This window comes from Poecile atricapillus, chromosome 10 (assembly GCF_030490865.1).
Source record: "Poecile atricapillus isolate bPoeAtr1 chromosome 10, bPoeAtr1.hap1, whole genome shotgun sequence".
Lineage (NCBI taxonomy): Eukaryota > Metazoa > Chordata > Aves > Passeriformes > Paridae > Poecile > Poecile atricapillus.
In genome coordinates, this window is record NC_081258.1 from 14,263,189 (window position 1) to 14,290,874 (window position 27,686).

The following is a 27,686-nucleotide window of genomic DNA, read 5'->3' on the forward strand; positions in this document are numbered from 1 at the left end:
CATGGGTGCTCAGCCCAGTATGTGCCCTGGGACCCCTGGCCAGGAAAGCCCAGCACCCTGGGGGTGCCGGTGCTGGCAGAGCAGAGCAGCCCAGAGAACCCAGGGCTGTGCAGAGTGGTCAGCTGGGCACCCCAGGGGTGGTGTGGCACCTGACTGGGTTGGGTGGGCACCCTGCAGCCACGGCTCAGCACTCTGAGCAGTGGAGGAGGCACACACCGTAGTTAGACCAACACCCAGGGGCTCCCTGCTGCTGCAGCGCCGCACCCTGAGGAACAGGGAGGGACCCAGCAGGATGAACCAGGTACCCTGGGGCCACGCAGTTGGATGAGCTGAGCACAGCGGGGGTACCTGGCTAGGTGAACTGAGCAGCTGAGCATCCCGGGACACCCAGCTTGGGCTCGCTGAGCCCCCCCTCGGAGCCACCTGCCTGGAACAGCAAAACACTCTGAGGAACTTGTGAGGGTCAGCCAAGCACCCTGGGGCCACCCAGCTGAGGCAGCAAAGCACCCCGATAAACAGGGAGGTACCCACGAGGGCTAGCCAAGCACCCTGGGGCCACCCCAGCCTGGGCTACCTGGGTACCCTGGGGCCACCTCCCGCTCTCGCTCCCCAGAGCTGGAGACACCCACCCGGCTGGGGGAGCCGGGCACCCGCGGCGGGGCAGGGCCGGACTCTCCCCGGGCCGTGCGGGGCGGTCGCTCTGTCCCCGCTCCCCGCCCGGCCGCCGCCCCGCCCGCTCCCCGCGCCGCCGCCCCCCGCCCGCCTCCCGGGAAGCGCGGGCACGGCCCCGCCGCCGCCGCCGCCCGCGGGTGGACGCGTCCCGCGCCAGGTGGGTCCGCGGAGCCTCGCGCGGGGGGCGCGGGGGGCGGTCGGGCACCCACGGCCCCGCTTGGGGACGCGGCACGGGACACACACGCCCCGAGAGCCGGCCGTGTTCGCTTGGGGACATTTTGCAGGGACATGGCACAGAGGTCCCTCCACCGGGGATTGTGGGTGGCACCCCTTTGCGCTGGGACACTGCACGGAGCCTTTGCGTGGGAGCACGGCTGCTTTCCCTTGGGACACGGCACCGCGTGGGGACACGGCGTGGTCCCCCCGGCACCGGGACGCGCTGCTGGGGACGCAGATGGGGCCCCTTCTGTGCTGGGGTATGGCACGGACACAAAGCACCCTCCTTCGCAAGGGGACACGCTGTGGAAGATGTGCCACAAGGACATGCTATGGTCTCCTTCCACAGCTTGGGGGCATGGCAGAGCCCCCTTCACAGGGGTGTAGGGACAGGACACCTCTGTGTGGGGACCCAGCATGCGGTGGCTTGGCCGTTTCAGCAGCCCCGTCTCCCAGCGTTCCTCGGCTGAGGCCGGACTAACTCACCGCTGGAATAACGGGGCTGGGTTCATCCCCCTCCTTCCCTGGAAATCCCCTGAGGGTGTCATCAGGGAAGCCCTGGTAGCCCTGCCCCAAGTGGGACACAGGCATACACGGCTCCACGGCTACCCACAGTATTTTGGCCACCCGAGGCTCACGCGGGACTGTCTTCCCTGCCACCCCCGGGGCTCGGAGCGGGTGTCCTGCCTGGGGGCTGCAGCCGGGGCTCTCTTCCCCCAGATTCCCTCTTGCAGTCCGGGGGTGCTCCTGCACCCCTGTAAACACATCCCTGCCAACACGCTGTGACGGCCCCGGGACCTGCTGCCTCCCTGCCACCAGCTGGAGAGGAGAAGCCAGCGGGGACTGCCGGGAAGGGGGACTAACCCCCCATCCATGGCAGGGAACAACTGCCCGGGGCTACCGGAGAGCAGCCAGTGCCCGGAGCCTACACCTGTCCCTTGTCCCCATACCATCCACGCCACTGCCCTGGAGGCTCCCGGTGAGCCCCAGCCATGTAGGCACAGCCTGGGGCTCCACTGACGGCCACCATCAACATGCAGCAGGGCTACGCTGCCGTCCTATGTGAGTACAGCTGGGGGACAGGGGGGATGGCCTCGGGAGTCACCTCAGTGGTGTCCCTGGGGGAGCTGATGCCGCTGGGTTTGGCTGCCCAGGTGTCCTGGCTGTGCTGGGGCTGGAGGCTGCGGCGCCGGGCGAATGCGAGCTCACCCGCCTGCTCCAGGACAAGTTGCAGTACGAGATGCGCCTGCAGTACATGGTAAGCCCAGCTTTGGGAGGTGGGAGGGACATGTGGCATTGCAAGGCCCCGATTTGGTCCAGGGGGTACATGGTGGGGGGCAGCACCCACTGCTCTACACTGGTTGGGTGCTGCGTGCTGTGTTTTTTACCAGGGACAATTTGTGCCAAATTGTGCCCAGAGCTACTTCTGCTGGGGGCTGACCACATCAAAGGGCTTTTGCACCGGCTCCCCGGTGTCATGCTGAGGCTGGCAAGGATGTGCCCATTACTTTGCCCTATGCCAGCCCCCATGCTCTTCCTTGCCTTTCCAGAAACACTACTTTCCCATTGACTACACAGTCCAGGTCCAGTACGAAGAGGTGCTGAGGCCATCCAACATCACCCGCCTGGTAAGATGGTGGCAGGGGAGAGTCCCATGATGGGAGCACTCCAGGGACCCATGGGGGCTGCATGGCTCAAACCCTTTTGCCCTTTAGCGCAATGGGACAGTGTCGGAGGCAGCACTGCGGTACCTCTGGTTCCATGTCAGCTCCCAGGCAGTGCTGCGGATCCGTGAGGTGCTGCCAGAGAAGCACCCATCCTGGAAATACACCCAGGAACTCTGCCAGCTCTTCGATGCCCTGGGTGAGGAGTACAGCAAGTACCGACAGGTGAGGATCCCCCCTGGCACCCCAGCCCAGCCTCACGTCACGCACTCGTGTGCTGGGAGGACACACACTGAGCCATGAGCACCTGGGAGGGCACAGCACGGCCATGGACATTTTCCCTGCGTGTGGGTTCCGTGGAAAGACTAAGTGCAAGGACAGAATTTGGGAGCAGGGTTCGGGGCCGTGTGGCAGTGCCTAGAGAAAGCTGCACATCTGGCATTGGTGGTTCAGTGGTAGAATTCTCGCCTGCCACGCGGGAGGCCCGGGTTCGATTCCCGGCCAATGCAATGGCTGCTTTTTTTTTTTTTTTTCCTTGCCTGCAACCCATCCCCCTTGGGGGATAGGTAGACCTGGAAACAACGGGACTGTCACACACACCGACCTCCGTCATGGGGTGGCACTACCACAGCCGGCAGTTGCAGGGGATCAGGCAGAAGATGCCCAAGAATTTTTCCCTGTTTTCCCGGTGATGGTCCTGCCTCTCTGCCCAAGCCTCTGCTGCCTCGATGGAGCTGCTGAACCCCGAGGCAGCTGCATTTGGGTGCTGGATGTGGGTGGCCTGTCATGGCTGGGTCACCAATGTGAACCCAAAGCGTGATGTTGTCCTGTGCCACGGGGCAGGTTCTGCAGCGCCTCTGAGGAGAGAGCGAGCTTTGCTGGGTTGTTTCATGAGAGGGTTAACTGTGCAGGCTGCTGAGAACCCCTCGTTGCTGTAGGTGATGTGGGGCAGCGGGAAGAGGCGTTCGCATGTGCTGGAGCCGCGGTCTCAGAGCTGTGTTGGGGTGCTCAGTGAGGGTGTTCAGAGGTGACAGGGCCTGTCCTGCTGCTCGCAGGCCGCTGGGTTTGGGAGTGTGGGGGAGGGCTGGGATGCTGTGCACATCTGGCATTGGTGGTTCAGTGGTAGAATTCTCGCCTGCCACGCGGGAGGCCCGGGTTCGATTCCCGGCCAATGCAACAGCTGCATCCTTTTGCACCCTGCTGTCCTTTGGCTGTTACCAGCGTGCTCAGGGAATAGCAGAGGTGCTCCCGTGGGTGCTCCCTTGGGCATCTCTGTAGAGGTGCTCCCTCTGCATCTCCCCGCGTGGCTGACTCTGTGCTATGTGTGGGTGCTCAGGCCCTGAGGGTGGCAGCAGCAGCCCTGCCTGCATTCAGTATCCTTGGCTTGGCGGCACCGGGGACCAATAGGAGAAGATGGTTTGGTGAATGACCAGCTCGTTTGGGTGGCAGAGAGGGACACAGGCTCAATGACAGCAAGGCGTGCTATGTTGGTGGCAGTGAAGGTCCCTGCTTTAGGAGCAGTGGGAGGTGCTGGTTCCTGTCAAGGATGCCCAGGCCATGGAGGCAGATGGCACCTGTGGGCAGTTCCACATCTGACATATGTAGTTCAGTGGGACAATTATTGTGCTCCCCCTCTTAAAAGCCAGGGTTTTGTTCCTTGTCGGTGCAGCCCAGTGTCCTGCCTTTCAACTCTGCAGCTCCCAGCCCCTCCACCTGACTTGGGCTCCATGCGGCCTTGGGTTGCTTGTGGCTGGGAGGTGCTGCTGCACCCCAAGGCAGAGGTGTTTGGCTGCTGGATGTGGGTGGCCTGTCACAGCTGGGTCACCACTGTGAACCCGAAGTGTGGCTGGGTTGTCTGGTACCACGGGGCAGGTTCTGCAGCCCCTCTGAGGAGGGAGGGAGCTTTGCTTGGTTGTCACCAGAGGGTTAACTCTGAAGGCTGCTGACAACCCCTCCTTATTGATGAGGCCGCAGAGGAGACACTTCCATGGGCTGGAACCAGGGTCTCAGAGCTGTGTCTTGGGGTCCCCTCTGTGTGTGTCTGTGGTGTGTTCATCGGCAGCAGTGCCTGCCCACGCTGCACTCACTCCGCTGGATTTGGGACAGTGGGGCCGTGTGGGAAGGGTGACAATGCACCCCACATCTGGCATTGGTGGTTCAGTGGTAGAATTCTCGCCTGCCACGCGGGAGGCCCGGGTTCGATTCCCGGCCAATGCAGGGAATGCACTTTTTTTGCACCCAGTCTCTTGGGGGACCACAGGGACTGTCCTGGGGTGCCTGGAGGGATGGCACATCTCTCCCCCTGCGTGGACGTGAGGAGTGTCATTGTCGGTGGAACAAAGCCAGGGCACCTTGGTGACCCGCGGGGGACTTGGTGCCTTATGGGCAGTAACTGTCCATGGCTCGCTGACAGTGAGGGTTTCTGGTTTGGTGGCAGTGACAAAGGGCTTTGTCTCGGTGGCAGTGAGGCCCAGGGCAATCGGGCAATGGGTCTGGGAGGTGCTGCCCCATCCAAGAGGCAGCTGTGTTTGGGTACTGGATGTGGGTGGCCTGTCACACCAAAGTGTGGCTGGGTTGTCCTGTGCCACGGGGCAGGTTCTGAGGAGAGAGCGAGCTTTGCTGGGTTGTTTCATGAGAGGGTTAACTGTGCAGGCTGCTGAGAACCCCTCGTTGCTGTAGGTGATGTGGGGCAGCAGGAAGAGGCGTTTGCATGTGCTGGAGCCGCGGTCTCAGAGCTGTGTTGGGGTGCTCAGTGAGGGTGTTCAGAGGTGACAGGGCCTGTCCTGCTGCTCGCAGGCCGCTGGGTTTGGGAGTGTGGGGGAGGGCTGGGATGCTGTGCACATCTGGCATTGGTGGTTCAGTGGTAGAATTCTCGCCTGCCACGCGGGAGGCCCGGGTTCGATTCCCGGCCAATGCAACAGCTGCATCCTTTTGCACCCTGCTGTCCCTTGGGGGACCTTGGTGACATCCTGGTGGTCTGTCCCTGCAGACAGATGTGGAGACAGTGGTGGCCGATCTGGTGAAGTTGATCCACAGCGCGGGCGCTGAGAGCCGGAGCAAGGCTGTGCGCCCCAAGGCACTACTGGACAACTGCCTCAAGGTCATGCGGATGCTCTATGGGGTGCCCTGTGAGTTTGGGATCAGGGTGGGGCGTCCGACCTGGGGGAACTCAGATGCCACACAGGGGGACCCTGTCCCACGCCATGGCACCTGTTCCCTCTGTTCAGGTCGGTGGGAGTCCACCTAACACTGTGGAAGACCCCTCACTCGACACCTCCTTGCCCTGGAGCCTCGGATGCTGCGTCTGCTCTGCTCCTCCCACAGCCCTGTGGGGGGTTCCCAAGGAAGGTGCAAAGGTGGGACAAATGCCACTCCTTCCAGGACCAAGCACAACCCCTTCCAGAACTGTGGGACTGTTTATGGCTGTCAGGTCTTGTCCATCTGAAACGTCTGGCAGCCTTTGCATGGGTGTGGGGTCAGACACAGCCCCCCCATAGCAGGAATCTGTTGGGGGGACACATAGCCCTCCCTGCCACAGGGCAGGTGAGGGCATCACCCTGTTTCTCTTGATTTGTATTTTTTTCCTCAGCTTTCATTAAACACCAGTTAATTCTCTTAGCATTGCAGCTCAGCTTCCGACTGGGTCCCGGGAGCCTCCAGCCTTACCCGAAATAAAGGACCAGCAAACAGAGCCTCCACTGCCTCCTCTTTTGGGGTGCCAGCCACCTCCCTCACCACTGTGGGGGAGAGACTCCCTCTGATAAGGGGACCCCTGCCGAGCTGCCTCGGTCAGCCCCGGCTGCTTCCCCTGCAAGGAAACATCTGGATTTGTTTGTTGTGCTTGGCGGCATGGTGCAGGTGGCACACTGGAGGGGCTGGGGCTGCCTGGCTGCATCCCCTCTTTACAGCTTAGTTAATTACCTTCATCAGCTATTAGAGACCTGAACTGGTGTATTTGTGGCTTAGGCTCATGAGTCCATGGGCACTGCAGAATGAGTGGATGAACATCTTCTTCCCCCTCCTCCTCCTCCTTCTCCTCCTCCTCCTCCTCCTCCTCCTCTTCCTCCCCCCTTTCCTTCCTCCCTTCATGCCTGGTGATAATTCCTGTTGATATAAAGCCCACGCAGAGCTGATATAAAACCCGCCAGTAATGATCCACTGCTTGATAAGAACTTTAACTAGAGGAACCCACTCTCCCATCCCTGCTGGCTTTAACAGAGCCCCTGTGTGGTCCAGGAACCCACCTGGGGCTGCCTTAGCCCTTGGGTTAAGGGAGCCCCAACCTCCAACTCCCTTGTGTCAAGTGTGGGAATGATCCTTCATCCTCCTCCAGTGTGGGAAAACTGAAGTTGTCCCTGCAAAATGACCCCTGCCCAGCTTCCCAGAGCATCCCCACAGCAATGGGCTTGCCAAAACCCTGCGTGTCCAGCCCACTTGAGATATTGTGCATTTTCTTCTGATCCCTCTTTTGAGAGATGGCTTCAGAAGCATCAGCTGAGAGCCTCTACAGGAATGCACTCACAGGATCAAGAATGGGAGCCTGTTTACAGTATCTCCTGGTGTTCCATGAGGGATGTTTTTAGGGAGGGTCAGCCCAGGATACCCTGCCCAGGTCTCAAAAGATATCTTTAGGTGTGTGCTGAGACTGGGAGATCTGCTGTGAAATCGTTCAGCTGCTGGAATAGGAAGAACCTTTTCTGGCCTTGAATCAAAAGAAAAATGCCTGGCAGCATCCTTGGGGTGGGCATGGAAAGGCCAGATGGTTTTGGGGTGGGCAGACTCAGCAGGACAAGGGCGAGTTTGGGGGCTGTCTGGGATGTTCCCCTAAGCAGTATGGCTTATGGCCCTAGAGTGAGGATACCCAGGGGATCTCAGTCTCCAGCCCCAGGGAATGCCTTGGATTCGGGACCACACTTGGAGCACCCTTCCTTATGCTGCCCTGGCCCAAATCATATCCCAGACCAGGGGGGCAGCGAATCCAACTCCCATTCCCCAACCTTTGCATCCCTGTTTCTATTCCCCCGCCCATCCCTCCCCCCACCCCCCATCAGAGTGAGCCTGGAAATGGCAATTAATTCACTTTAATTAATTATTTAAGCTCAGTGGGCAGATGCTGCTCTCACCAGGGCAGCCTCTGCCCTCTCCAGTCCCAGAAGGTGCCATTGCTGGTGGCTGAGAGCTGGGCCAGCAGCTGCAGGACGCCCCTCACACTCTCCTCCAGCGTCACCGGGCCCTGTCGCACGCAGGGGCAAGGGAAAAAGTGAGCCAAGATTCTCCATCCCAACACCCCCAATCCCACCCATGGGATGGTGGAATGCCAGCTCCGGCTGGGTTGGTTTGGGAGCAGCTGGAGATGCTCCAGCGGCCAAAGGATGCGGCTTTGCACAAATTGATTCTCCCTCATTTGAGTCCTGTAAGGACGGAGGTTAATTTTTTCATTTCTAATTAAAAAGTGACTCATTTGTCAGCCAGAGCAGGGTAAGGGACAGCCAAGTGCAGGACCGGGCTGCCCTCTGCTGACACACCATCAGGATGGGAAAGGAAATAAAAAATAGGGAAGAAATTGGGTGATTTGAGGGGAGAGTTTGGAATTATCCCTTTGCTGTGGTGGCACAGCCACTGTGGGACCAAGGGACTGCACAGATGTGGGTGCCCAGGGAAAGGATGTCCATAGTCAAGGATGCCTCAGGAAAGGATGTTCATGGCAAAGGGATGCCCATGGGAAGAAATGCCCTGTGAACTGGTGCCTGTGGGAAGGGATGTCTGTGGGAAGGAATGTTTCTGGGAAGGGATTTCTTTGTGAAAGGATGAACCCTGAGAAGGGATGTTCATGGGATGGGGTGGCCTTGGGAGGGGATTCTCCTGGGAAAGGATGCCCCCAGGAATGGATACCTATGGGACCTTGCTGAGCTAGGATGGCCATGCACCTCCTGTCACTCACCATCCCCTGTTCCAAGGGAGGTGTCACATGTCCAGGATCCACAGACACGCAGAGGATCCCTCTGTTCCCGTACTCCAGGGCCAGGCACTTGGTAAGCATGTTCAAAGCAGCCTGGGAGGACCAATTCCCCTCCTCATCATGACCTGGCAATGCCATGGCCAGTGGTGGGGGAGATCCCAGAGGAGGTGACCCCCAAATCCCTCCCCATCCTCCCAGTGGCAGTACCTTGCTGCAGCGGTAGCAGATGTCCTGCCTCTCTTCCCAAGCCTGTGCAACCTCGATGGAGCCCAGGATGCTGGAGATGTTGATGATGGCAGCTCTGCTGCAGCTCATCTCACGCTGCCCTCCGGCCTCAGCTGCCTCCTTCAGCAGGGGCAGGAAGGCCTGCAGGGGATGGGATCTCAGGCGTCACCATCCTCCTCCTCCCTGTTCCCACTGTTTGGGGCAGGGGTTGCCTGTGCCCTCACCTGGCTTGTCTGCAGGGGCCCGATGGTGTTGGTGGTGTAGACGAGGCTCATGTTCTCTGCTGTCTCAGTGGCCAAGGTGCTGCGGCGCGTGGTGCCGGTGTTGTTAATCAGGAGGTTGAGGCCAGCACTTCCCACCTCCTCCCTCACCTTCCTGACTGCTGCCTTGATGCTGTTGGGGTCTGTCACATCTGCAAGGGGACAGGAAGGCCGGGGGACAGGCTGGTGGCTGTGACCCTGGCAAGATGCTGTAGGACATGGCAGGAGGCAACTCCCAGCCACTGAGCATCCTCCTGGTCCCATCAGTGACCTGGCTGAGCTAAGCCAAACCAAAGGACCCACCTGCTTGGTGGCATTTCCTGGAGCCACCCACGATCATCGCAATTAAATCCTGAGAAGCTTCATCCCTTTCCCGCCCCAGCACTTACCTAGAGGCAGGATCATGACGTTGGGAAAGCCCAAAGCCACCTCATTGACAGCCTAGGTGGAGAAAGCGGGGGACGGGGGTCACGTGGGGAAGCTGACTGGAGGTGACGCCAGCACCGTGCCGGGGTGGGAAGAGGGTGGCCCCTCATGTCACAGCCAACAGGTTACAACAAGATCCAGTGGGAGCCATTTGGGGCGAGTCGCTGCTTCTCTGCACCTGGCTGAGCTTCAAAGCTCCCAGCAGCGATGCCCCCGGCACAGGGGCTGCCAGCAACCCCCCCTGCACTCCCCATCATGCACATACCTGCGCCAAGAGACGCCAAAAAATTAAATACATACATATTTAATACATACATAGGTATTTTTAATATTTAATACATATATATGTATTTTTGTTTTACAAAATGTATGTACATATATGTACATACATACAGATGTATTTTTCCATGCCATTCATCGTGCAGGATGCTGGCACTCAGCCTCCCAATTCCAGGTGGGATTGTGCCATTCCCAGGCACCAATCCCAGAGATGACTCCCTCCCGTCCCCCCCCTCGCCCCCACTCCGGTGCCCTCCCTACCTTGCCCTGGGGGTCCAGGCAAGCAGCGAAGAGGTGCCGAGGTGGGCTGGGCTGCTCCAGCAGCCCCTTCAGCAGTGCCAGGCCCAGCCCCCCATCACAGCTGGTCAGCAGGACACTGCCCACGCTGAGCCCCTCCATCCCCACTGCTCTCCCCAGCCGGTTGTGCTGCCCAGAGAGGTTTGGCAATCGGCCTCAATAATCCGGGAGGTGGCAACGCTGCGGGTGCTGCTGGGATGGGTGGAGGTGGGGGGAACCGCCTGCACCCCCTCTTCTGGAGGGGATGGGGCAGCAGGATGTTCTTCTGCATCCCAGAGTCACCCATCACCTTGACCATGGGGTTGTTGCATTCCTCCATACCCCAAAACACCCACTCCCCTCAAGCCATGGTGGTACCTTCCCACCTGTTTCCCATTACTGGGGTGACCCAGAGAACCAGAACATCCACAGGAGCACAGGCAAGGCTATTAATTACAGTACAACCTTTATTAATACTGGAATCTTCACAGTGCATTCGTTACTTGTAGCAGTGACTATGGAAAACGGGGGAGGGGGGAAAGAGGATAATTACCACCAGAAAAAAAAATAATAATTAAAAAAAAAAAAAAAGAAAAGAAAAGACGGAATGAAAGAAAATGTGGCAGAGGGACAGGGAGAAGGGAAGCGGCGGCAGAGGTGGGAACACAAGGGGAAAAATAAATTAAAAAAAAAAAAAAAGAAATAAGGACCAAGTTAACAACAGCACCAGAAAAGTTACTTCAGTCGAAAGACAGGTCAGTTTTTTTTCTTTTCCAAAGAATTTTTGTTTTCTGTACAAAATAAGAGACACACCCCCCCCCCCCCCCCTCAAACCCAAACATTTGTCACTTGGCCTCAGTGGTTCTGGGCAGGAGAAGGGGAAAGGGGAAGAACTAAATTGTTATTCCTAAGGGGGAGGGCTGAGGGGCTGCGATGCGACAGACAGCGGGGCGGCGGGGGCTATGTACAGCGGGGGGCCGGGGGGTTGTGCTTTCCTCCAGCCGCCGGCAGAAATCAGCTGCTTTGCTTGGGGGTCTGAGCCAAACCTCCTGTGCCTGGAGCCACCTCTGAGCAGACCCTGCACAGGGTCTGTGGGTGCTGAGGGAGACCGAGGGGGTTTGCAGGGCGGTCCCAAGTGATCCTTGTGAGGGGGGGCAAAGTGGACGTTCAGCATCCTCAGTCCCTGCACCTTGGTGTCCCTCCTAGACAGAGGGGATTGCAGTGCCTTTACCCGCAGCCCCCCACCCTCTCACATGTCCCCCACTTCTTCTTCCCCCTCCTCCACCCCCAGCCCATTGCTTCTGCCCCCTGGAATGAGGCTGAGCTGTGCTGGCCCCAAGCAGGCAGCTGGGGGGAATGGGGCCAGGGCCCCTCACTCCTGGTGCTCTGGGTGCTCCATGGCTGCCACAGCCCTGCTGGCACCGTCCTCTCCTGCTGCAGCTGGGGCCACCCGCCTGCGCCCGGGGGAAAGAAAACAGAGGAGAGGGAAAGAGAGGGGAAAAGAGAAACAAAGGGAAAGAGGTGAAAAAAAGGAAAGGAAGAAAGAGGAAAATAGAAGGCAGGAGAAAAAGAGTTAAAAAGAAAGGAAAAGAAAAAAAGAAGAGGAAAAGAAGAAAAATGGGAAAATGAAGAAAATAAGAAAAGAGAAGGAAAAGTGACATAGAAGAACAAAAGAAAAAAGCCAAAAGAAAAAAGCAGAAAAAAGAAAAAGAAGAGGAGAAAAAGAGGAGGAGAGCCAAACAGAGAGTAAGTGAAGGAGGGATGTAGGGAGAAGGCAGGTCAGGAGGAGACAGAGGGGCAGGAAGCAGGGGGCACCAGGGAGGGATAGGGCAGCGGGTGCCGGCGGGTGGGGGTCCCGGGAGGTGCAGTGGCTGCCCCCGGGGGTCCATTGGCCACAGCGGGCACGTCCCCTCTGGCCGGGGCATCATCACGATATCCGCGGGGCCGACCTGTCATTGGTGACGGTCCTGCGCAGGCGCACCCCACGCCGGATGGCCACCAGCATGTCTTCGGCCGGGGGGTCCATGGAGGCCGCGGGGGGCGGCGCGGGGGTCTCCTCGCTGGGGCCGGACCCCACGAGGGCGGTGGGGAAGGGGAACTGGCCTTCCCCCAGGGCATGGGCGCCGGCCACCAGCTCCCCAATCTTCTCCACCAAACTGTGCCGGTTGGCAGCCAACTGTTGGTCCTCCTCTTCCTCAGCGGAGAGGTGCTGGCCGGCCCCGGGGTAGACAGAGATCTCCATGGCACCGCCACCCCAGGCAGTGTTGGGAAGGCTCAGCCGCTTGGGCGAAGCTTTGGCAAAATCCAGGGGGTTCGGAGAGGCATCATCAGCATAGAAGACGCACTCTTCACTGCCCACCCGCGTAGGGCCGGCATAGCCAGGGGAGTCGGGCACTGTGGGGGTCTTCACGGGGACGATGGGGGGTCGGATGGGGATGGGGCCAGCATTGGAGAGCGTACGGCGGACCGAGGGCTTGGTGGAGGGCGTGCGGCGGATGGTGGCCACCCCCGGGGTGGTGCCGGCCGGTAGGTTGGTGCCGGTGGGCAGCCCGGCGGTGGAGGCAGGACGCTTGGTCTGGATCATCCGCCGGTAGTTCTGGGCGATGTTGCTGTTGCGTGGGATGGTGGAGGACTTGTCGAAATCACTCTGGGGGTCGCACTCCACGTCACCGTTCACCGAGTAGCAGTCATAGTCGGAGCCTGGGGAGGGAGCAGCACCATCAGTGTGGCTGGGGGGCAGCGGGTAGCCGAGCCCAACCATGCCATCAAAGCCAGCCCCAGCCACCTCCCTCGCAGCACAACAACCAAACTGAACTGCCACGATCGTCACACAACCACTACTGTCCCAATCATTGCTGACACAACACGCTCACCATCAACCCCAAATATCTCTCTGGAAGGACACCACAATCACCCCAACCATCCCACTGAAATCACAACCAAACCCAACTGTCACCATCACAACCACCCCAGCCACAGCCATCACAACGTGATCAGAGCCAATCTCCACTGTCACCACCACGCGCTCGTAACTGGCTCAGCCGTCATCAGACCAACATCATGACAGATGTGGTAATTTGATCTCCAGCTACCAACTCACCCACCATCTGCCACCATCTCCACCTGTACTCAGCCTCTGCACACAGACACATCACCACAAATCATAACCTGTTACAGCACTTCCTGGCACAACTGCACCCACTGAGTCCCAGCAAACACCCAAATAACCAGGAAAAGCTGTAGTTATTTGTGGCACCACACCAGCCCCTACAAAGTATGACCACAGCCTGATGCTACGACACCCAGAGCACACAAATGTGCCCCAGGACCACCAAAACCTTTACTGTGCCCTTCCCCACCCTAAGTGCCGTTTCAGGTGGTCCCAGGTACCTCCAGTGCCAGTACCTTGGGAAGGGATGGTGTCCTCAGAGCAGGAGGGGGTGGTGGTCTGCGTGCTGTAGCCACTGGAGTACTGCAATGAGTCCCGGCTGCTCTTCTGGTGCTCCAAGCTCAGCCCACGGGTCAAGACCATGGCCAGGTCACTGGCGGCAGGGGACACCTCCTCCCCATGCTGCTGGGGCAAGGGGCACTGTCAGCACCCTGGTTCCTCCTTTGGGAGTCCCCAGGAGCCCCCCACCTCTGTGCCCTCCCTGCTGCAGCCGGTACCTTGGCAGCGATTGTAGCTGGCGACATCCGGGGCCTGGGAGCATCCTCGCCACCGATGCCCGGGTACCCTCCAGCAGGAGAGCCCATCTCGGATTCCCGCAGGTGCTCCACGCGGTCCTTGCGCCGCTGCAGGGTAGGCACCACCGGCTGGTCATAGGGGCTGGCCTTGGACCAGTCCTGCAACGGGCAAGGCATGCAGTTCATGCTGGTGACACTGGGACCAGGAGAGTGGCAGGAGGGGTCTCAAGCTGATGTCCCCCGTGTCAAGTCACAGGTGTTGCTCAGGATGCTCTGCCCCATGCAGGAAGGGAGGGGAGGGTCCAGGGGTTGAACCCCATGAATTGAGGAGGGAGCCACGTGTGAAATGCAACCCTGGTGGGATGGCAAGGACTAACCGAGGTGGGGGAGCTGCACTCGCTAACTGACTGGCAGGTTTCGGATGCCTCTGAGGACGCCGAGCTGGAGGACTTCTGCTGTGCCGTGACGAGCCGAGAGCCGGGAGGTGAGAGAAGAGGCAGTTAGCAAGCAAAGCCAGAGCCATGACACCAGTTAGAGCAGCACCCACAGCTCCCCTGGCTGAACGAGGTCCCCAGCCCTCCTCCCCTCTGGCGGTGGATGCAGGATGGCGAGCAGGATGTGACCTTGGTAGTGGGGTCAAGGACTGGGATGATGCACTGCCTCAACCCTTCCTCCTTCTCACCCCAAGCCATGCAAAGCCAACAGGTATTTTGGGGAGTGAGGACCTTGCTGGGTTGGTGATGCCAGGTTAGCATGCACAGGCAGGAATAACAACTCCCTGGGGATCCTGGAGCATCCTTGGCACTGGGGATGGTGCAGCATGAAAGGGAAGCTTTGCTCCGTGCTGCCTGGTGGGTGACTGGCACAAACTGGGTATTACAGGGCTGTGGTGATTGGAAGACACCCTGTTCTCCTGGCACAGGGAGAGGGATACCTGTGCCCCATCCCTGGGGGAATTCACAGATGGGGTTTCTCTGCCACGTGGCCCAGGATGCCCCCAAATATGGCAGGCACCCTCAATACTGCCAGTATTTATTTCCCATGATGCCAACACAGGTGGAAATACTTCTGAGGATGGGTCTCATCACCTCTGCACTGGACTGTTGTGTTGCACCCAGCACCACCCACCCATTCTATGGAAGAGGAAACTGAGGCATGGAGGTCAGCAGCACGGACCACCCTCCCTGTACCTGGCTAGTGATGTCCGAGGGCATGGGGGAAGGTGGTTTGGAATAAGCGGCGTCCTGGGAGATGAAGCCGGAGTCGTGGGAGGAGACGCTGGAGAGGCGGGTGGCGGCGGCGGGGGGCTGCGCCAGGCTGCGGTAGCGATAGGTGGAACTGGGTGAGCAGGTCTGAGCCCCGCCGGGCCACGCCATGCCACCCTTGGCACTGCTAACGCTGCTGGGGGGGCGCCGGGGGGACGGGGACACGCCGGTGGGGAGGACAAAGGAAGGAAAAGAGAATTTAAAACAGAGGTTTGGAGGTGGCAGGATGGCCAGCGCCCTGCCACGCATCCCAACCTGGGGAAACTGAGGCACGTAGTCCTCCTGGAGGTGTCCCTCTGCCTCCTGGGGTGGCCCTGTGGCAGGGAACAGGCTGGGGGACACGACAGAGGTGGTATGCTTGCGCCCAAACAACCATGCACAGCACACATTGTCCTCAGAACCCGAAGGACAGGGCATGTGTCGGGCCCCCATAGGTCCACCAGGCCTGCCCAGTGTGCCAAGACCAATTCCTCCATATTAATGGGAACTGCTTGCCCATATGGACATGAGAAGGTGGACATGCACCTTGTGAGCATCCCCAAAGGCCGTAAGCATCATTAACCCACTGAGGTTAATGAAGAGGGCTGGATTTCCTGGCTGTGGTTGGGTGTGGAGCCCACCTCACCATACCTGCACATGCTGGACTTGCGGGAGCTGGAGCTGCTGGGCGAGGACGGAGGCGTCTGGTAGGACCAGCTGTAGTCAGAGCCCTTCAGATCCTTGATCACCTGCAGAAAAGATGGGATCTAAGTCCTCCCAGAGATGCTCCCCTACTCCCCTGACGCCTGGCTTGCCCCTACTCACCTGCTCACTAGCGGGGGGCAACTTGTGGGGCTCAGCGGTGAGCACCACCAGGTCCTCAATGATGCCCTGCAGGTGGGTGATCTCTCCCAGCATGGTGAGCTCCCCATTCTGAGGATGGACAAGAGAGACCATCAGCACCCACTGGGCAGAAGGTACAACCCTTGATCCTCCCAGCCCCCAACTCACCACCACGGGCTGCAGGAAGGTGATGAAGGTGCAGAAACGGCCCCGCTCCTCGATGAGGGCTTTGCGGACCGCCTGCTTCTCCGTCTCCTCCAGCAGCAGGTACATGTCATTGACGTCCTGCAGTGCATTGTCCAGCTGGGGCTGCAGGTCCCCCTTCCCTGTGAGATGGGGCACTGTCAGTGCTGGCTCTTCTGACACTCTCCCCAGTCTGCTGGCGGTGCTACTGCCAAGCTGAGGCCATTCCCCCAGCATGGGGAACATCACCCCATCCTCACATTCCAGCAGATACCATAGGTCTCCCACTGTGCCCATATCCCTGGAAGGTCCAGGAACACCCTCACCCCACAGCAGCCTTAGGCAGGGGGCTCCTCTGCCACCCCATCCCCAACCCTGGCACTTGGGACCAGAGGACCCCTTGGGCTGCCACATGGTGGGGCTGGCATTGCCCCAGGATATGGGGTGCAGGCTAAGCTAAGCTAAAAGCGGGGCAAGGGTGGGAACAGGGAGCGGATGGACGGACGGACAGACAGAGGCTGGGGAGACTGGGGGGAGTAGATGAGGAAGCAGAGAGGGGGCCGGTGGTGGGGGGCAGCGGTTCACTTACCAAGTAGCTCTACAGGAAGGATGTGGAGGGGAGGGAAGAGAGAAGGAGACAGAGAAAACGTGTGAAAAGAGGCCGAAGGCTGGGGCGCATGCCCCGCCTCCCCGCCACCCCCGGGGCCGTGCCAGCACCTCCCTTTCTACAGGGGGGCAGCAGGACCCCCTAGTGCCCACCCCCCTGTTGGCAGTGCCACAGCCGGGATACCGGCCCTGGCTGGGGGTGCTTTGGAGGGGCTGGTGGGGGCACCCCCCCAGGAGACCCCTTCTCACCTTTGCGAGCCTTTTTCTGGAGCTTGAGGGTGTCAGAGGACTTCTTCTTGATCTCATGGCGTGCTCGCTTGTACTCTGGGGGTGCAGAAGTGCTGTCAGAGGGGACCCCTGCCCAGCAGTGCAGCCACCCTGCACAGATTCATCCCATACCCCCCATACCTTTCGCATGGTCCTTGTCCAACTGGTTGGCAGTTTTCTTCCAGTCCTCAATCCTGTCCTGCAAAGGGTTTATCAGGCTCTCCATGAGGGCGCTGGAGCAGGGAAGAGAGAAACAGAGAGTGTGGGAGAGCGCTGGTGCCAGGGGGAAGCCATTCCCCCATCCCATGCCCAGCCAACATCCAGCATCCCTTTCTTCAGCAAGGAATGAGCCTGGCCAGGCTGTGGCAGCGACGCCTGAGGGTTTGGAGGCAAAGCCGATCCTGGTCCTGCTTACTTGGTGAACTGCCGGAGCTTGGCCTCGATGCTGCGGTGCCGCATGCACATCCGGGTCAGCGCCGAGCCAATGTCCCTTGTGGCACCTGGTGGGGAGCAAAGCGCTGCTGAGAAGGGGCAGGGACACCCCCACACCAGTCCCAGCCCAGTTTGTACAGTGGGAGCAGGGTTGTTTGTGACAGGAATGATCAGCGCTGGGATGCACTGGGCATCGGGGACACCTCAGGCAGGGGGTGGCTTGTTTTTTCCCCAGATAAATCCACAAAATAAAAAAATCATCATCCACTAACTAATACATGAAACTCTAAATATCTCTTCTAGAGGCTTTGAAATTAGAACCCTCTCCATTTTTTCCTGGTTTGTCTTAAATTTGGCACTGGGCAGCCAGGGCAGGGATGAGGTACCCTGGCTTAGTTCCAGGCAGTCAGCTCTGTCCCACACCTCCAGGCACAATCCCGGGTGGATAAAAAGGGAGTCCAAACTCCTCGGGCGGGATATTTGCCAGCAGTAGACAGCAGGAGCATCCTTTTTAGGTGAAACCGCCCTTAACTCTGAAGCCTAAGGATGGCCACATGGTGGCAGTGCTGCTGGCAAATCCCAGGAAAAACGGCAATCAAAAATCCTTGGGTGCAAACTAAGGAGTGACATTCAGCCTTTCTCTCCCTGAAAAAAAGCCTCCAAAAACACCTCCCACCCTTTTGCAGGAGTTTTGGATGCCCCTCAGTCCGCCAGTGCTGTGGAAATAGGGGAGCCCATGGGCCAGGGCCTTCTGCACTGGGGTAGTCTCCTAATCCAGCTCCTAATGCTCTTATCCCAGCTCCTGCTGCTTCTAATCCGATTCTCATGCACTATGTGCAAGGCCAGCAGCCAGCCCCCACCCAGTGCCTCAGTTTCCCCATGCTGCTGCTCTGCCTCCCACCCTCCCAAAAAGCCCTGCAGGTATAGCAGCACTACAGGGTCACACTGACTCCTGTAGTGCTGGTCCCCAGCTGTCCCCAGCATTGCTCCTGTACCTCCTCCTTGCTTTGGCTTCCTGGGCTGGCAGGGAGTTGGGGGAGCCCTAATCCCCCTGGTGCAGTGGGCTAGTGGGTTTGGAGGCAAAGCTGATCCTGGCTCAAGCTGCTGCCTCCTCCTCCTCCTCCTCCTTGCGTGGCTCCAGATGGCCTGGATGCCGCCGGTCTGCAAACCAGCCCGGGACCATCTGCTTGGCAGAAGCCAAGCGGTGGGAAGTGGCTCCTCACTGCCAGCGGGCACCCGGAGAGGGTCCGGGAATCCTTCCCCCTCATTCCCCAACAGTTATGGGGGACCCCACATGCAGCCTTGGCTCTTGAGTCACCTCCCTGGTGAGTTGGGGTTTGTCCCCAGAACAGTCGAGCTTGGACTCCTGAATCTCCCTCTAGCTAATTCCCCTTCCCTGGAGACCCCCAGAGCAGCTGGGACCCCCCCGGGAACTTCCCAGATGGCTGCCAGGGACAAGGAAGGTGGATTGTGCATCCCAGGAGGCAGAGATAGGTGCAGGAGACCATGGCATGGGGCTGAGCCACCCTGAATGTCCCAGCCCCACCAGAAAATGTGGCTAAGCATCCATGGAGGGTGAGGAGCAGCAACCACATGGGTGCCCACCTCCTTCCCCCTCTCCACTCCATCTTCCCAATGCTGCTTCCTAGGGAATGCTCAACCTTGGTGAGAGAGGGAACAGGTTGGACATCTCTCTGTGGATGGTGAAGCTGCTGCTTGAAGTCCACCCCAGAAATGTGGGCAGGGGCTACCCCACAGGAGACACTGACCACCTGTCCCTCTGCCCACAAAAGCCTGGGGGTGCCCACCCCTAGGAGAGAGGACCCTACCTCGGGTGTTGGTGGCCATGTCGGCCACTTTCTGGAAGGCATCCAGGAAGGCAACTGCGGCCAGCACCGTGGTCCTGAGGTGGAGAGAGAGTGAGGGGGAACTCAGTGGGTGCAGGTCACACTGGGATGTGCCAACAAGGAGGGTGGTCCCCCATGTCCCATCCCCCCTTTAGCCACTCACCTGAGCTGGGAGTGCAGCTTAGTGGCCTTCGAGTTGAAATCCTCCCATATGGGGTAGGAGCTCTGCAAGGAGGAAGAGCAATGGTGAGAGACACGGCCCTTCACCCCCTGCATCGCTTCCCAGTCAGAGCAGGTCCCCCATTCACTGCTCCAGGAGACAGGGCAGCTCAATAGCTTCTCTGATGGCTAATAAAGCCTGAGCACAGCTCTTTTCCCTCCTGTTTTTTTTCCCTTTCCAGTCTGGCCACCCAAACTTAGACACCACAGAGACCTCAGGATTTTGAGCGATCTCTTCCTCATGGGGGGTCAAGCTAGGTTATAGGTTTGGAAATTTGAGGGCATGAAATGAAAAATCTCTAAGACTCTGGCCAGCCGTAGAGGAGACACCCCCAGCACCCGCAACTTCCCCCCAAAGCACTGATGGCCAAGTCCACCATCATGGAGAGCTCCAGTCCCACAGATGGGAGCCCCAGTCCTCACCTCCCCTGAGCCCAAGAACCGACAGGGCAGGAGGGAGGTTGGGGTCCCTGAAGCCGTGGATGGGGCAGTTGTTTGGGGACAGGCACAGGGCACAGGTGCTTGCGAGGCTACTCCAGTGCTGTCCCAGTGAGGCCACTCTGGTGCCATCCCAGCAAGGCCATCTGTGCAAGACCAGTCCCACTGTCCTTGTGGTGAAGTTATTCCAGGGCTGTCCTGGTGCAACCATTCCAGTGAAGTCATCCCAGTGAGGCCATCCCAGAGCTGTGCTGCTGACACCATCCCAGCGAGGCCATCCCAGTGCCACTATTTCAACAAGGCTATCCCAGTGCTGTCCCAGTGAAACCAGTCCCAGCAGACCATGCTGGTGCAATTCCAGCGAGGACTCTCCCAGTAATGCCAGCTGCAGTGACATCCCAGCAAGGCCATGCTGGTGTCATCACGACAAGGCTGTTCCTGATCCACCATACAGCGAGGCTATCCCAGTGTCACTATCCCAGCAAGGCCAGTCCATGTTGTCCTGGCGAGGTTAATCCTGGTGCTGTCTTGACAAGGCCATCCCAGTACCAGCCTTGCATGGCCGGTACCAGTGCCACCATTCCAGTGAAGCTATCCAGGTGCCACCATTCTGGCACGGCCATCCCAATGCTGTTCCAGTGAAGCTGGTCTCAGTGTTACAATCCCAGCAAAGCCATTCCAGTAGGGCCAGTCCTGGTGTCATCATCCTGGTGGAGACATACTGGTGCTGCTATCCTAGCAAGGTCAATCCTGGTCCTGTTGTCCCAGTGACAAAATCCTGGAGCTATCCTGGTGTGGGCATCCAATGGCAGTGACAGGTGTCTGTAAACTCCCCTAGGGCAGCCACCAAGCTGGGACATGTACATCACCACACATCCCCATGGGCACTATGGCTTGGTGGCAGCTTTGGGGATAAGGTTTGCACTGAGGGGGCAGGAGATCAGCCCAGCATTGTGTTTTGGGACCCTGAAAACCCTTATTTCCTCATGAGTCACCAAAGAAAGGGTTTGAGGGTGCCACTTCACGCACCACTTGTGATGGTGAGCCCCTGCTTGTGGGTCCCCAGGGACTGTCATTGCCAGAGGGCTGGGCCACCATTCCTGGGCCATTGTCCCCAGGCCATCTTCCTTGGCCACCCTGGGCAGGGCAAGTGAGGCTCTCCTGTAGAAGGGAGCAGGTTTGTGATGCCCCCAAACCCCTGTGATGCCAGGCATGAGGAGGATGGGGAAGAGGACAACGGGGACAAGGACATGCCAAGGTCATTCAGGGACACTGAGCACGTGAGGAGCAGCAACAGGAATAACGCCAGCTTAGGGACTGTCACCAACAAAAAAAGTCTCCCCATCACAGGCCAAGGGGTGCTGAAAAAGCCATCCACCACCAAAATCAGGTCCCTTTGCTCTGTGACCAGCACAGGGGTCCCAGCCATAGGACCGTAAGCACATCACTGCCCTTCAATGCTGGCAGTTCTTCAAGCAGAGAGTTACTTGTCCCCCAGTGCCCGTGCCAGGACACCTATGTGGCTGGGAGATGGGGACAGCACACCCTCAGGTGCCACTGACACTCGGCTGGGGCTGTGCAGGGCATGAGCTGAGCCCCAGCTGTAGTGTGGTGGAGTTTTCCTTCTTTTTCATAATTTTTCTTTCATCTTTCCCACCTTCAAATGGTACGAAACTGAATCCAGCCCAGTCTCCTCGGGTAAGGGGTTCCCAGTCCAACCGCATCCGGATGGTGCTGGGCATGTCACTGGGAGGTGACAGTTCTGTGCTGGCTTATGCCCTCTGACGCTTCAGCAGGGAAATGGGGAAACTGAGGCTGGGGCTGCCCCCACCTCTCCCCTGGGAGTGTAGGACTCAGTCAGGCTGCCAGGAGAGAGTGGCTGGGATTAAGGCATTTGAGGGAGGGAGCTGATCACCCCAGCAGCCGTTTCCCACCAGCCCTGGATCCCACTGCCCTGGAAAGAGTTGAGATTTTCTCCCTGGAGCCTTTCTCCCAGCCCTGAGCCGGAGTCCGGCTGCAGAGCCACCACCACCCCTCGAAGGGGTTAATCTCCTTCCCAGCAAGGCTTTTATTTTTTTTCTTATCCCCCCTCCCCTGCTTTGGCAATGACAGCATTGTCTGGACCGGTCTGCAGCATGAAGGGAGGAAGAGGAGGAGGAGGAGGAAGACAGCTTTTGCCTCCCAAAAATGACTACGGCTAAACCCCAGTGCTGGAGCTGGCTGAGGGAATTTCGGCCCCCCAGGATGAAGAAACATGGCTGGTCCCCTCCTCCCCACTCAGCCCCTAGTCAGAAAAACCCCCCAGCATTTTAGATTTTTTTTTTTTGAAATAAAAACAAACAAACAAAAAGGTTTTTTTAAACATGGCCCCATCCTGCTCCCAGGGAGGGTGGAGGCAATATCCTCTTCCCGGGTTAGGAAATGGGATCAAGGAGCTGGGGGACATTTTTGTTCCACTGGTGTCAACCCCACTGGGTCCGGCAGAAATCCAGGCTGGGCATGGGGTGTGGGGGGCAGGGAAAATATGATGCTTGAAATGGGTGGCAATGCCCAGTGTGGGGCCAGTGGTACCTGGTGAGGGGCTGTCATGCCTGGTCTGTGTCACCCGACAAGGGGTGCCAGCACCTGAAGATGGATACAGGGCTGATACGGAGCCAGGATCCCCAGTAGGGGCTCCAATGCCCAATGCAGGGCCCTGATGCACATTATGGGGTTGATGTGGGGCTCTGGTACCCAGTGCCACGCTCTGACACCCAGTGTGAAACCTCGATGCCCGACATGGTGCTCTGATACCCAGTGAAGGATAACAGGGCAGATATAGGGCTGCAACACCCGGAACGGGGCTCCGATAGCCAGTGATGGATGTGGGGATGATGTGGGGCTGCAATCCCCAGGATGGAACTCCAATATCCAGCGCTGGATATGGAGATGATGGGAGACTCTGATCTCCAGGGCTCTGATGCCCAGCACAGAGCTCCGATGCCCAGTAAGGGGCTGATGTGGGGCTCTGGCAACGCGTGCCGGGCTCTGACAGCCGATGTGGGACCCCGACACTCGCTGTGGGGCTGATGATCAGGCTCCGACACCCGATGCGGGGTTCCAATCACCATCTCGAGGCTGGGCAGCAGAGCCTCGGTACCTACCGCGGGACCGGCACCGGCGGCGGCAGCGCGGGGGCTGCCTGGGGAAGCCGGGTGATGGGGGAATGGTGCGGGAGAGCGCTGTCACGACAGCAAAACCGGGGTGCGGGGGGAATCCCCTACCTTCATGTCGTTGATGATGGCTTGGAAGAGGCCGCCGAGGGCTCCGCACTCCTTCTCCGCCGTCTCCATCGCGGCGCTGCGGCAGCCCGGGGCGGGCGGCGCCGCCGGGGGAGGCCGCGGCGGCGGGCCAGGCTCAGCGGCGGCGGGGGGCGGGCGGCGCCCGGGCGGCGGCGGCGGCGGGGGGGGCAGAGCGGCGGAGCGGCGGCGGAGCCGGGCGGGGCATCGCCTCCCTGCCTCCTTTCCTCCCTCCCTCTCGCCCTCCGCGGGTGCTGCGCGGACCCGCCGCCCCCTGGCAGCGGAGCGGAGCGGGGCGCGGAGCGGAGCGGGGCGCGGGGAGCTCCGGCCCGGGGCGGTGGCGGGGGCGGGGAGGGGCGGGCGCTGCGCGGCACATGCGCCGCCCGCCGCGGGGCCGGGGGCTGCGGGCGGCGGGGGGGATGATCGGGGTCAGCCCCGGGGATGCTCCGGGAGCCGCTGCGGGCAACCCGGAGGACGCGCAGGGATGACGGAGCGGGGGGGCAGCTCCGGTGGTTCTCAGGGATCCTCCTGGGGGGCGATCGGGGAGCAACACCGGGTGCCCCAGGACTACAGAGGAGGGAGACCCGAGGGATGTCTGGAGATATGGCACTGGTGGGGCAGCACCGGGGTTTGCTCCCGTGGCGGCGTAGGAACCCCCGGCATTATCTTGGGGTGCTGGGTGAGGAGCTGGAGAGCCCCAGGGAGTACCCGAGGACACTGCAGTTGGAGATGCCATGGAATGTCCAGGGGCAGTCCCAGACCTCTGAAGGTGCTGGGGGGGGGGGGGCGGATGCTGCCTCTTCCCAAAGGGTGTTTGACTCCCATTGCCTTCCTGACCCTCCAAGACGTGCTGGAGGGTTAAGTCCCTCTGCAGTAGTTACACGACAGTTCTGAAATGTGTCTGTGCATGCACTCGATTATCAGGGAGCCATGGGAAATGCATGGCAAACCCTTCCCAGAGCCACCCCAAGGCCCCAGCCCCAGCCTCCCGGGATCTGGGGGTGCCAGGCTGAGCCCCGACAAACCTCCCTACCCCTCGCTGGGCAGTAATGCTCAGCTGGGGCAAAGGTTTCAGCCCGAGCCACCTATTCCTCCTCCTGCCAGAAAAGTAGTCCTGATCCCAATGCTGATGATGCCCACACTGCTCTGGACGATGTTGGTCAAGAGCCACCCATAAGGAAACAATTACGGCTCAGCACTCCAGCAGCCGGCTGGAATTTCTCTCCATAAACGCAGTCCCTCAGTGTGGAAAGAGGCTGTTCAGCAGCAATGAGCTCGGCAGGAGTGAGGCAGAGCCCGCCCTGGCCCACACTGACAATGACTCAGGGGTCCAGCAACAGGTACCCCCCAGCACCCTGAGAAACTAGCCAGCTTAAGAAGCCACTGCTCACACATCCTGGAGGGCTGGCTGTTAAAATTAACCCGCCGTGACTGGCTCTGGAAAGCCCTTTCCCGGGAATGACAGGAATGTCTTTATCCTGGCCAAAGCAGTGCCGGTATGGGGCTGTTTGGGGAACCCACTGCCAGAGACAGTCTTCCCTGTAAACAGGCTAGAAGCCATAAAAACTCCACAAATTGCTCCAATCCCCCTTTTCCTGGGATCAACTGAGGGTGTGAAACATGCAGGGGATATAACGGTGTCCCCCAAACTGCAGCCTGGAATGTGCCGGGGTCCCTTGCTGCCACAGGATGGGATGAAGGCAACACTGGCAGCTGCTCAGGGCCAGGAAAATGCCTGTCAGTGTGCTGCGGTTTCGTGACCATGGCCTGGAAGAATTTCAGTGCTGTTTTTCCTGCTGGGAAGAAGAGCAGGCAGAGAAGTCCTGCTGGCTGGTGAGCCAACGTGGCAGGGCTGGGCCAGCTTGGGGCACAGGGTCACGCAAGATGCTCCATGCCATCCCCTGCCCTTGCTGGGTGTTTGGCTCCACTTGGGAAGAAAACTATGATGGGAAGCCCAGCAACAAGGAATGGGCTGTTCTGCACTGCTTGTTTATTTTATCATGGGGAGCTTAATGCAGGAACAAGGAACGGAGTCTGGGGTTAGGTCCACTGCTCCCCGTGTACCCCGGTGCCGGCTGGGAGTTGAAGCTGTGCAGTTGTCCCTGCCAAGAGCCGGGGACTCAGAGAGGATGTGTGAATGCAGGGAGGGGGCCGAGCATCAGGCACAGGAGTGTCTCCCCGAGTGAGATGCCACTGGCCACCTCCAGCAGGGCCTCGGAACCAGAGGGTGGAAGTCAGGGTGGTGAGAAGCCGCTGGCAGCCCCGCGTGCTTGTTTTCCAGGGCGGAAGGCCAGGGGTTGCTCCCGTCTTCCCCTCCCCTCCTCCGGTGCTGCTGGCAGCAGGCTGGGCGCTCAGCTGACAGTCACGGGGAAGGCATTAGCAAAGCAAAGGGGAGTTTCCTTGCCCCATTCCAAGAGAAGATGATGTGTTTTACCCTGGCCCTCTCCTTGGGCAACCCTTCCTCATGTCCCCCCAGCACCCACAGGAGAAGCTGGGCACAGCCTGAGGGTCCCCCCTTTTCCATACACACAGTGGGGGGAAAACCAGCCCTGTGTTGAGCGCTTGCCCATCTCCATTAAACCCACCAGATCCTCCAGTGGCCAGTAACCGGTGTGCCTGTTCCCTGGTCTGTGTCCCCTGGTCCCTGCCCCAGCAACTGTGCACACCCGTGGTGGCCACAGGCGTGCTCAGAGGACCACCCGCCGGTCCAGCTGCTCTGCCCGCCCGGCTCGCTGGTGTCTTGCTTCCAGGTGCTTGTTTTGGACCTTCTCAAAGTGCTGCAGCAGCTCCGTGTAGTCGATGTTGGAGGCTGCAGTTCTCTTGAAGCTGGTGCTGGGCTTGGTGTTGTCCCTGCAGGGTGGGAAGAGAGAGAGAGAGTGAGGAGGAGATGTGGATGTTTGGTACTGTGAGCATCCAGCACTGGCAGCACCAAAAGCTTGTCCTGAAGAAGCTGAGCTCAGCAAATCCTAGTCATGCTAGTGCCTCATAAAGTACCCCAAAAGACACATTTTCTTCCTCCAAAGGTGTGAGACAGACCCCTAGAAATCCTGGGATAAGGAGGGGACAAGGGACATCTGCATCTTGGCCCCACATGGAAGGTTTAATTCCTCTGACATACTCCCCTCTATCCCAACCCATTGCACTCAAAAGCAGTGAGATAAGGATGCCAGGGTCATGTGCTTCAGTTCCTATGTCTGTTTTTTTGAGCAAGCAAAAAACATCCAGTGGCAGCAGGTACAGTCCCCAGGGATGAGCACCTATGGCTGGAGCTTCCAAATGCAGGCTCCCTAGGCTTCCAGCCATGGTTACTCATCCCTGTGCTGTCCCCATGCAAGGAAGGAGGAGACACCAGCCACAGGATGCCCATGGGAAGATGGCAGGCAGCTCTGGTGGCCCTGGTATGTCCCTGGGGAGGGGGCAGCTGGGACTGGCCAGTTATGAAAGCCGGCTTCGGTGTTTGAAGGAATGTAGGTCAGAGTTAATCAGATGCTCAGGCCGTCTGACAGCTCGGAAAACCCCCACTGCCAGGGTTAGTGGGGAGAAAAAAGGAGGGGGAAGCACATGCAGCCCCCTCTCCGCCCCCCCAATTAAATATCAGTGCTGGGTTGTGGGTAGGAGCTCAGCGCCGGAGGCCATGAGGGATAAAAGCCATCCCAGGGAAGCAGTTAAAAGCCAAAGAGCGACAACAGCAGCAGGGGGTTAATTCAGAAACCTGCCCATCTTGGGAGCTCTTTTTGTTCCCAGGGCTGCGCCAAGGCAGAGCCAGCTTTATCATCAAGCTCCCCCACTACTCATTAGCCAAGGGTTGGAAAGCAAATCCCACTGGCAGCACCCCTGGGCAGGGAGCACGAGGATTTCAGCTGGTCCCCAGGGAGATGCTGCCCTTGCACATTTCATGGATCCCCAAAGGCAAGGAGTGGGAATGGAGCAGCCATCCAGAGGCATTAGCAGGGTGCCAGGCTCCTTTTGGGTGCTGTGAAGGCTGTCCAGGCTGCAGGGGGGATGCTTTGGGAGCCCCCCCCAGCTGCTGGAGTCTTTCTCCATAAACCTCCTTCCCAGCTCTGCTCGTTTCCATAGCGACCCCACAAGTGAAATTTTCCATCCCGGATGCCAAATGCCTGTGGATGAGGCACAGCCCTCCCAGGGTTACCAAATATAGACACAAAAAACCCCCCGAGCCAACACTCCCGGCCATGGGGACAAGGAGCAGCCACGGCCACAACGGAGCGGGGAGGGGGGGTGAAAGCCAGAGCATGGGGCTGAGCCCGGGATCGGGGCTGAGCCTGGAATGGCAGGGATGCTCAGCTGTGGGGGAACAGCTGATCCAGCCCCGATGCTGATGCTGGTCCGTCCCCCCAGCACTTACGTGGTCTGCATGAGCTCTGGGTTGGGCACGCACTGGAGGCGGTGGGAGAGGAGCTGGAAGGCGCTGCTCTGGGGCAGCAGCATCAGCAGGCCATAGAGAGCCTTGATCAGGTAGGGGTTGTTCTTCACATCCAGCAGCTGCAGGCGGAGATCTGGAAGAGAACAGAAGAGGACAGGGAGGCAGGGGAAATGCATTTCATCTCCAGCTGCAATAGCAGGTTTCTCCCACCCCCTCTGATAATACTGGAGAGGCTCTAAGCCTCTGCCAGCCAACCCAAGGGGCACTTGATGGCACCTCTCTCC

At 59.3% G+C, this 27,686-nt stretch overlaps 4 protein-coding genes and 4 non-coding genes across 21 annotated transcripts in view; 5 read left to right on the forward strand and 3 right to left on the reverse strand.

The window, feature by feature from the left end:
- Positions 1-747: 747 nt before the first annotated feature.
- Positions 748-6,243, forward strand: IL34 (interleukin 34). Of its 2 annotated transcripts, none has more exons than XM_058846322.1 (7): positions 748-829; positions 1,769-1,950; positions 2,043-2,146; positions 2,439-2,516; positions 2,604-2,777; positions 5,542-5,680; positions 5,780-6,243. In XM_058846322.1, exons 2-7 carry the CDS (start codon positions 1,923-1,925, stop codon positions 5,797-5,799), a joined length of 543 nt encoding a protein of 180 aa, XP_058702305.1. In that variant the 5' UTR covers positions 748-829; positions 1,769-1,922; the 3' UTR covers positions 5,800-6,243. The 2 variants fall into 2 exon arrangements, with proteins under 2 accessions (XP_058702305.1, XP_058702304.1); XM_058846321.1 differs by having other exon boundaries at positions 756-829; positions 1,609-1,950.
- Positions 2,991-3,061, forward strand: TRNAG-GCC (transfer RNA glycine (anticodon GCC)). The gene has a single exon. It is a non-coding gene; the product is annotated as a tRNA-Gly (tRNA).
- TRNAG-GCC (transfer RNA glycine (anticodon GCC)) lies at positions 3,658-3,728 on the forward strand. Its single transcript has one exon. It is a non-coding gene; the product is annotated as a tRNA-Gly (tRNA).
- On the forward strand, positions 4,699-4,769 carry TRNAG-GCC (transfer RNA glycine (anticodon GCC)). The gene has a single exon. It is a non-coding gene; the product is annotated as a tRNA-Gly (tRNA).
- TRNAG-GCC (transfer RNA glycine (anticodon GCC)) lies at positions 5,399-5,469 on the forward strand. The gene has a single exon. It is a non-coding gene; the product is annotated as a tRNA-Gly (tRNA).
- Positions 6,244-7,634: 1,391 nt separating the features above from the next.
- LOC131582632 (C-signal-like) lies at positions 7,635-10,343 on the reverse strand. The gene is made up of 6 exons (XM_058846025.1): positions 9,963-10,343; positions 9,386-9,437; positions 8,961-9,148; positions 8,719-8,877; positions 8,494-8,604; positions 7,635-7,785 (listed from the first exon to the last, which is right to left on the reverse strand). Exons 1-6 carry the CDS (start codon positions 10,098-10,100, stop codon positions 7,672-7,674), a joined length of 762 nt encoding a protein of 253 aa, XP_058702008.1. The 5' UTR covers positions 10,101-10,343; the 3' UTR covers positions 7,635-7,671.
- An 83-nt stretch (positions 10,344-10,426) lies between these two features.
- On the reverse strand, positions 10,427-23,336 carry MTSS2 (MTSS I-BAR domain containing 2). 13 transcript variants are annotated; one of them, XM_058846020.1, is made up of 15 exons: positions 23,004-23,336; positions 19,247-19,308; positions 19,066-19,139; positions 17,220-17,304; positions 16,946-17,037; positions 16,787-16,861; positions 16,521-16,529; positions 15,917-16,074; positions 15,731-15,838; positions 15,557-15,654; positions 14,852-14,978; positions 14,039-14,116; positions 13,644-13,820; positions 13,383-13,548; positions 10,427-12,677 (listed from the first exon to the last, which is right to left on the reverse strand). In XM_058846020.1, the coding sequence occupies exons 1-15, from the start codon at positions 23,070-23,072 to the stop codon at positions 11,905-11,907; spliced, it is 2,151 nt and encodes a 716-aa protein (XP_058702003.1). In that variant the 5' UTR covers positions 23,073-23,336; the 3' UTR covers positions 10,427-11,904. The 13 variants fall into 13 exon arrangements, with proteins under 13 accessions (XP_058702003.1, XP_058701997.1, XP_058701996.1 ...); XM_058846014.1 differs by having other exon boundaries at positions 14,039-14,113; positions 14,852-15,059; XM_058846013.1 differs by having other exon boundaries at positions 14,852-15,059.
- Positions 23,337-24,990: 1,654 nt separating this feature from the next.
- Positions 24,991-27,686, reverse strand: part of VAC14 (VAC14 component of PIKFYVE complex) — a 57,706-nt gene continuing 55,010 nt past the window's right edge. Inside the window, exons 18-19 of the mRNA XM_058845987.1 lie at positions 27,385-27,535; positions 24,991-25,868 (exon numbers count right to left, since the gene is read on the reverse strand). Of these exons, the coding sequence (XP_058701970.1) occupies positions 25,706-25,868; positions 27,385-27,535 (314 nt within the window). The 3' untranslated portion in view covers positions 24,991-25,705. The remainder of the gene's footprint in view (positions 25,869-27,384; positions 27,536-27,686) is intronic.

What these genes read in the sequence shown, in the direction of transcription:
- IL34 (XM_058846322.1), top strand. Translation starts at nt 1,923, where the DNA reads ATGCAGCAGGGCTACGCTGCCGTCCTAT. An exon ending in GGGCTACGCTGCCGTCCTAT is followed by an intron (nt 1,951 to 2,042) that starts GTGAGTACAGCT and finishes TTGGCTGCCCAG; the next exon opens with GTGTCCTGGCTGTGCTGGGG. An exon ending in AGTACAGCAAGTACCGACAG is followed by an intron (nt 2,778 to 5,541) that starts GTGAGGATCCCC and finishes CTGTCCCTGCAG; the next exon opens with ACAGATGTGGAGACAGTGGT.
- MTSS2 (XM_058846010.1), bottom strand. Translation starts at nt 23,072, where the DNA reads ATGGAGACGGCGGAGAAGGAGTGCGGAGCCCTCGGCGGCCTCTTCCAA. An exon ending in AAGCTGCACTCCCAGCTCAG is followed by an intron (nt 19,140 to 19,246) that starts GTGAGTGGCTAA and finishes TCTCCACCTCAG; the next exon opens with GACCACGGTGCTGGCCGCAG. An exon ending in AAGCTCCGGCAGTTCACCAA is followed by an intron (nt 17,038 to 17,219) that starts GTAAGCAGGACC and finishes TCCCTGCTCCAG; the next exon opens with CGCCCTCATGGAGAGCCTGA.
- LOC131582632 (XM_058846025.1), bottom strand. Translation starts at nt 10,100, where the DNA reads ATGGAGGGGCTCAGCGTGGGCAGTGTCCTGCTGACCAGCTGTGATGGG. An exon ending in GGCCCCTGCAGACAAGCCAG is followed by an intron (nt 8,878 to 8,960) that starts GTGAGGGCACAG and finishes CATCCCCTGCAG; the next exon opens with GCCTTCCTGCCCCTGCTGAA. An exon ending in CTCCCTTGGAACAGGGGATG is followed by an intron (nt 7,786 to 8,493) that starts GTGAGTGACAGG and finishes TGCGTGCGACAG; the next exon opens with GGCCCGGTGACGCTGGAGGA.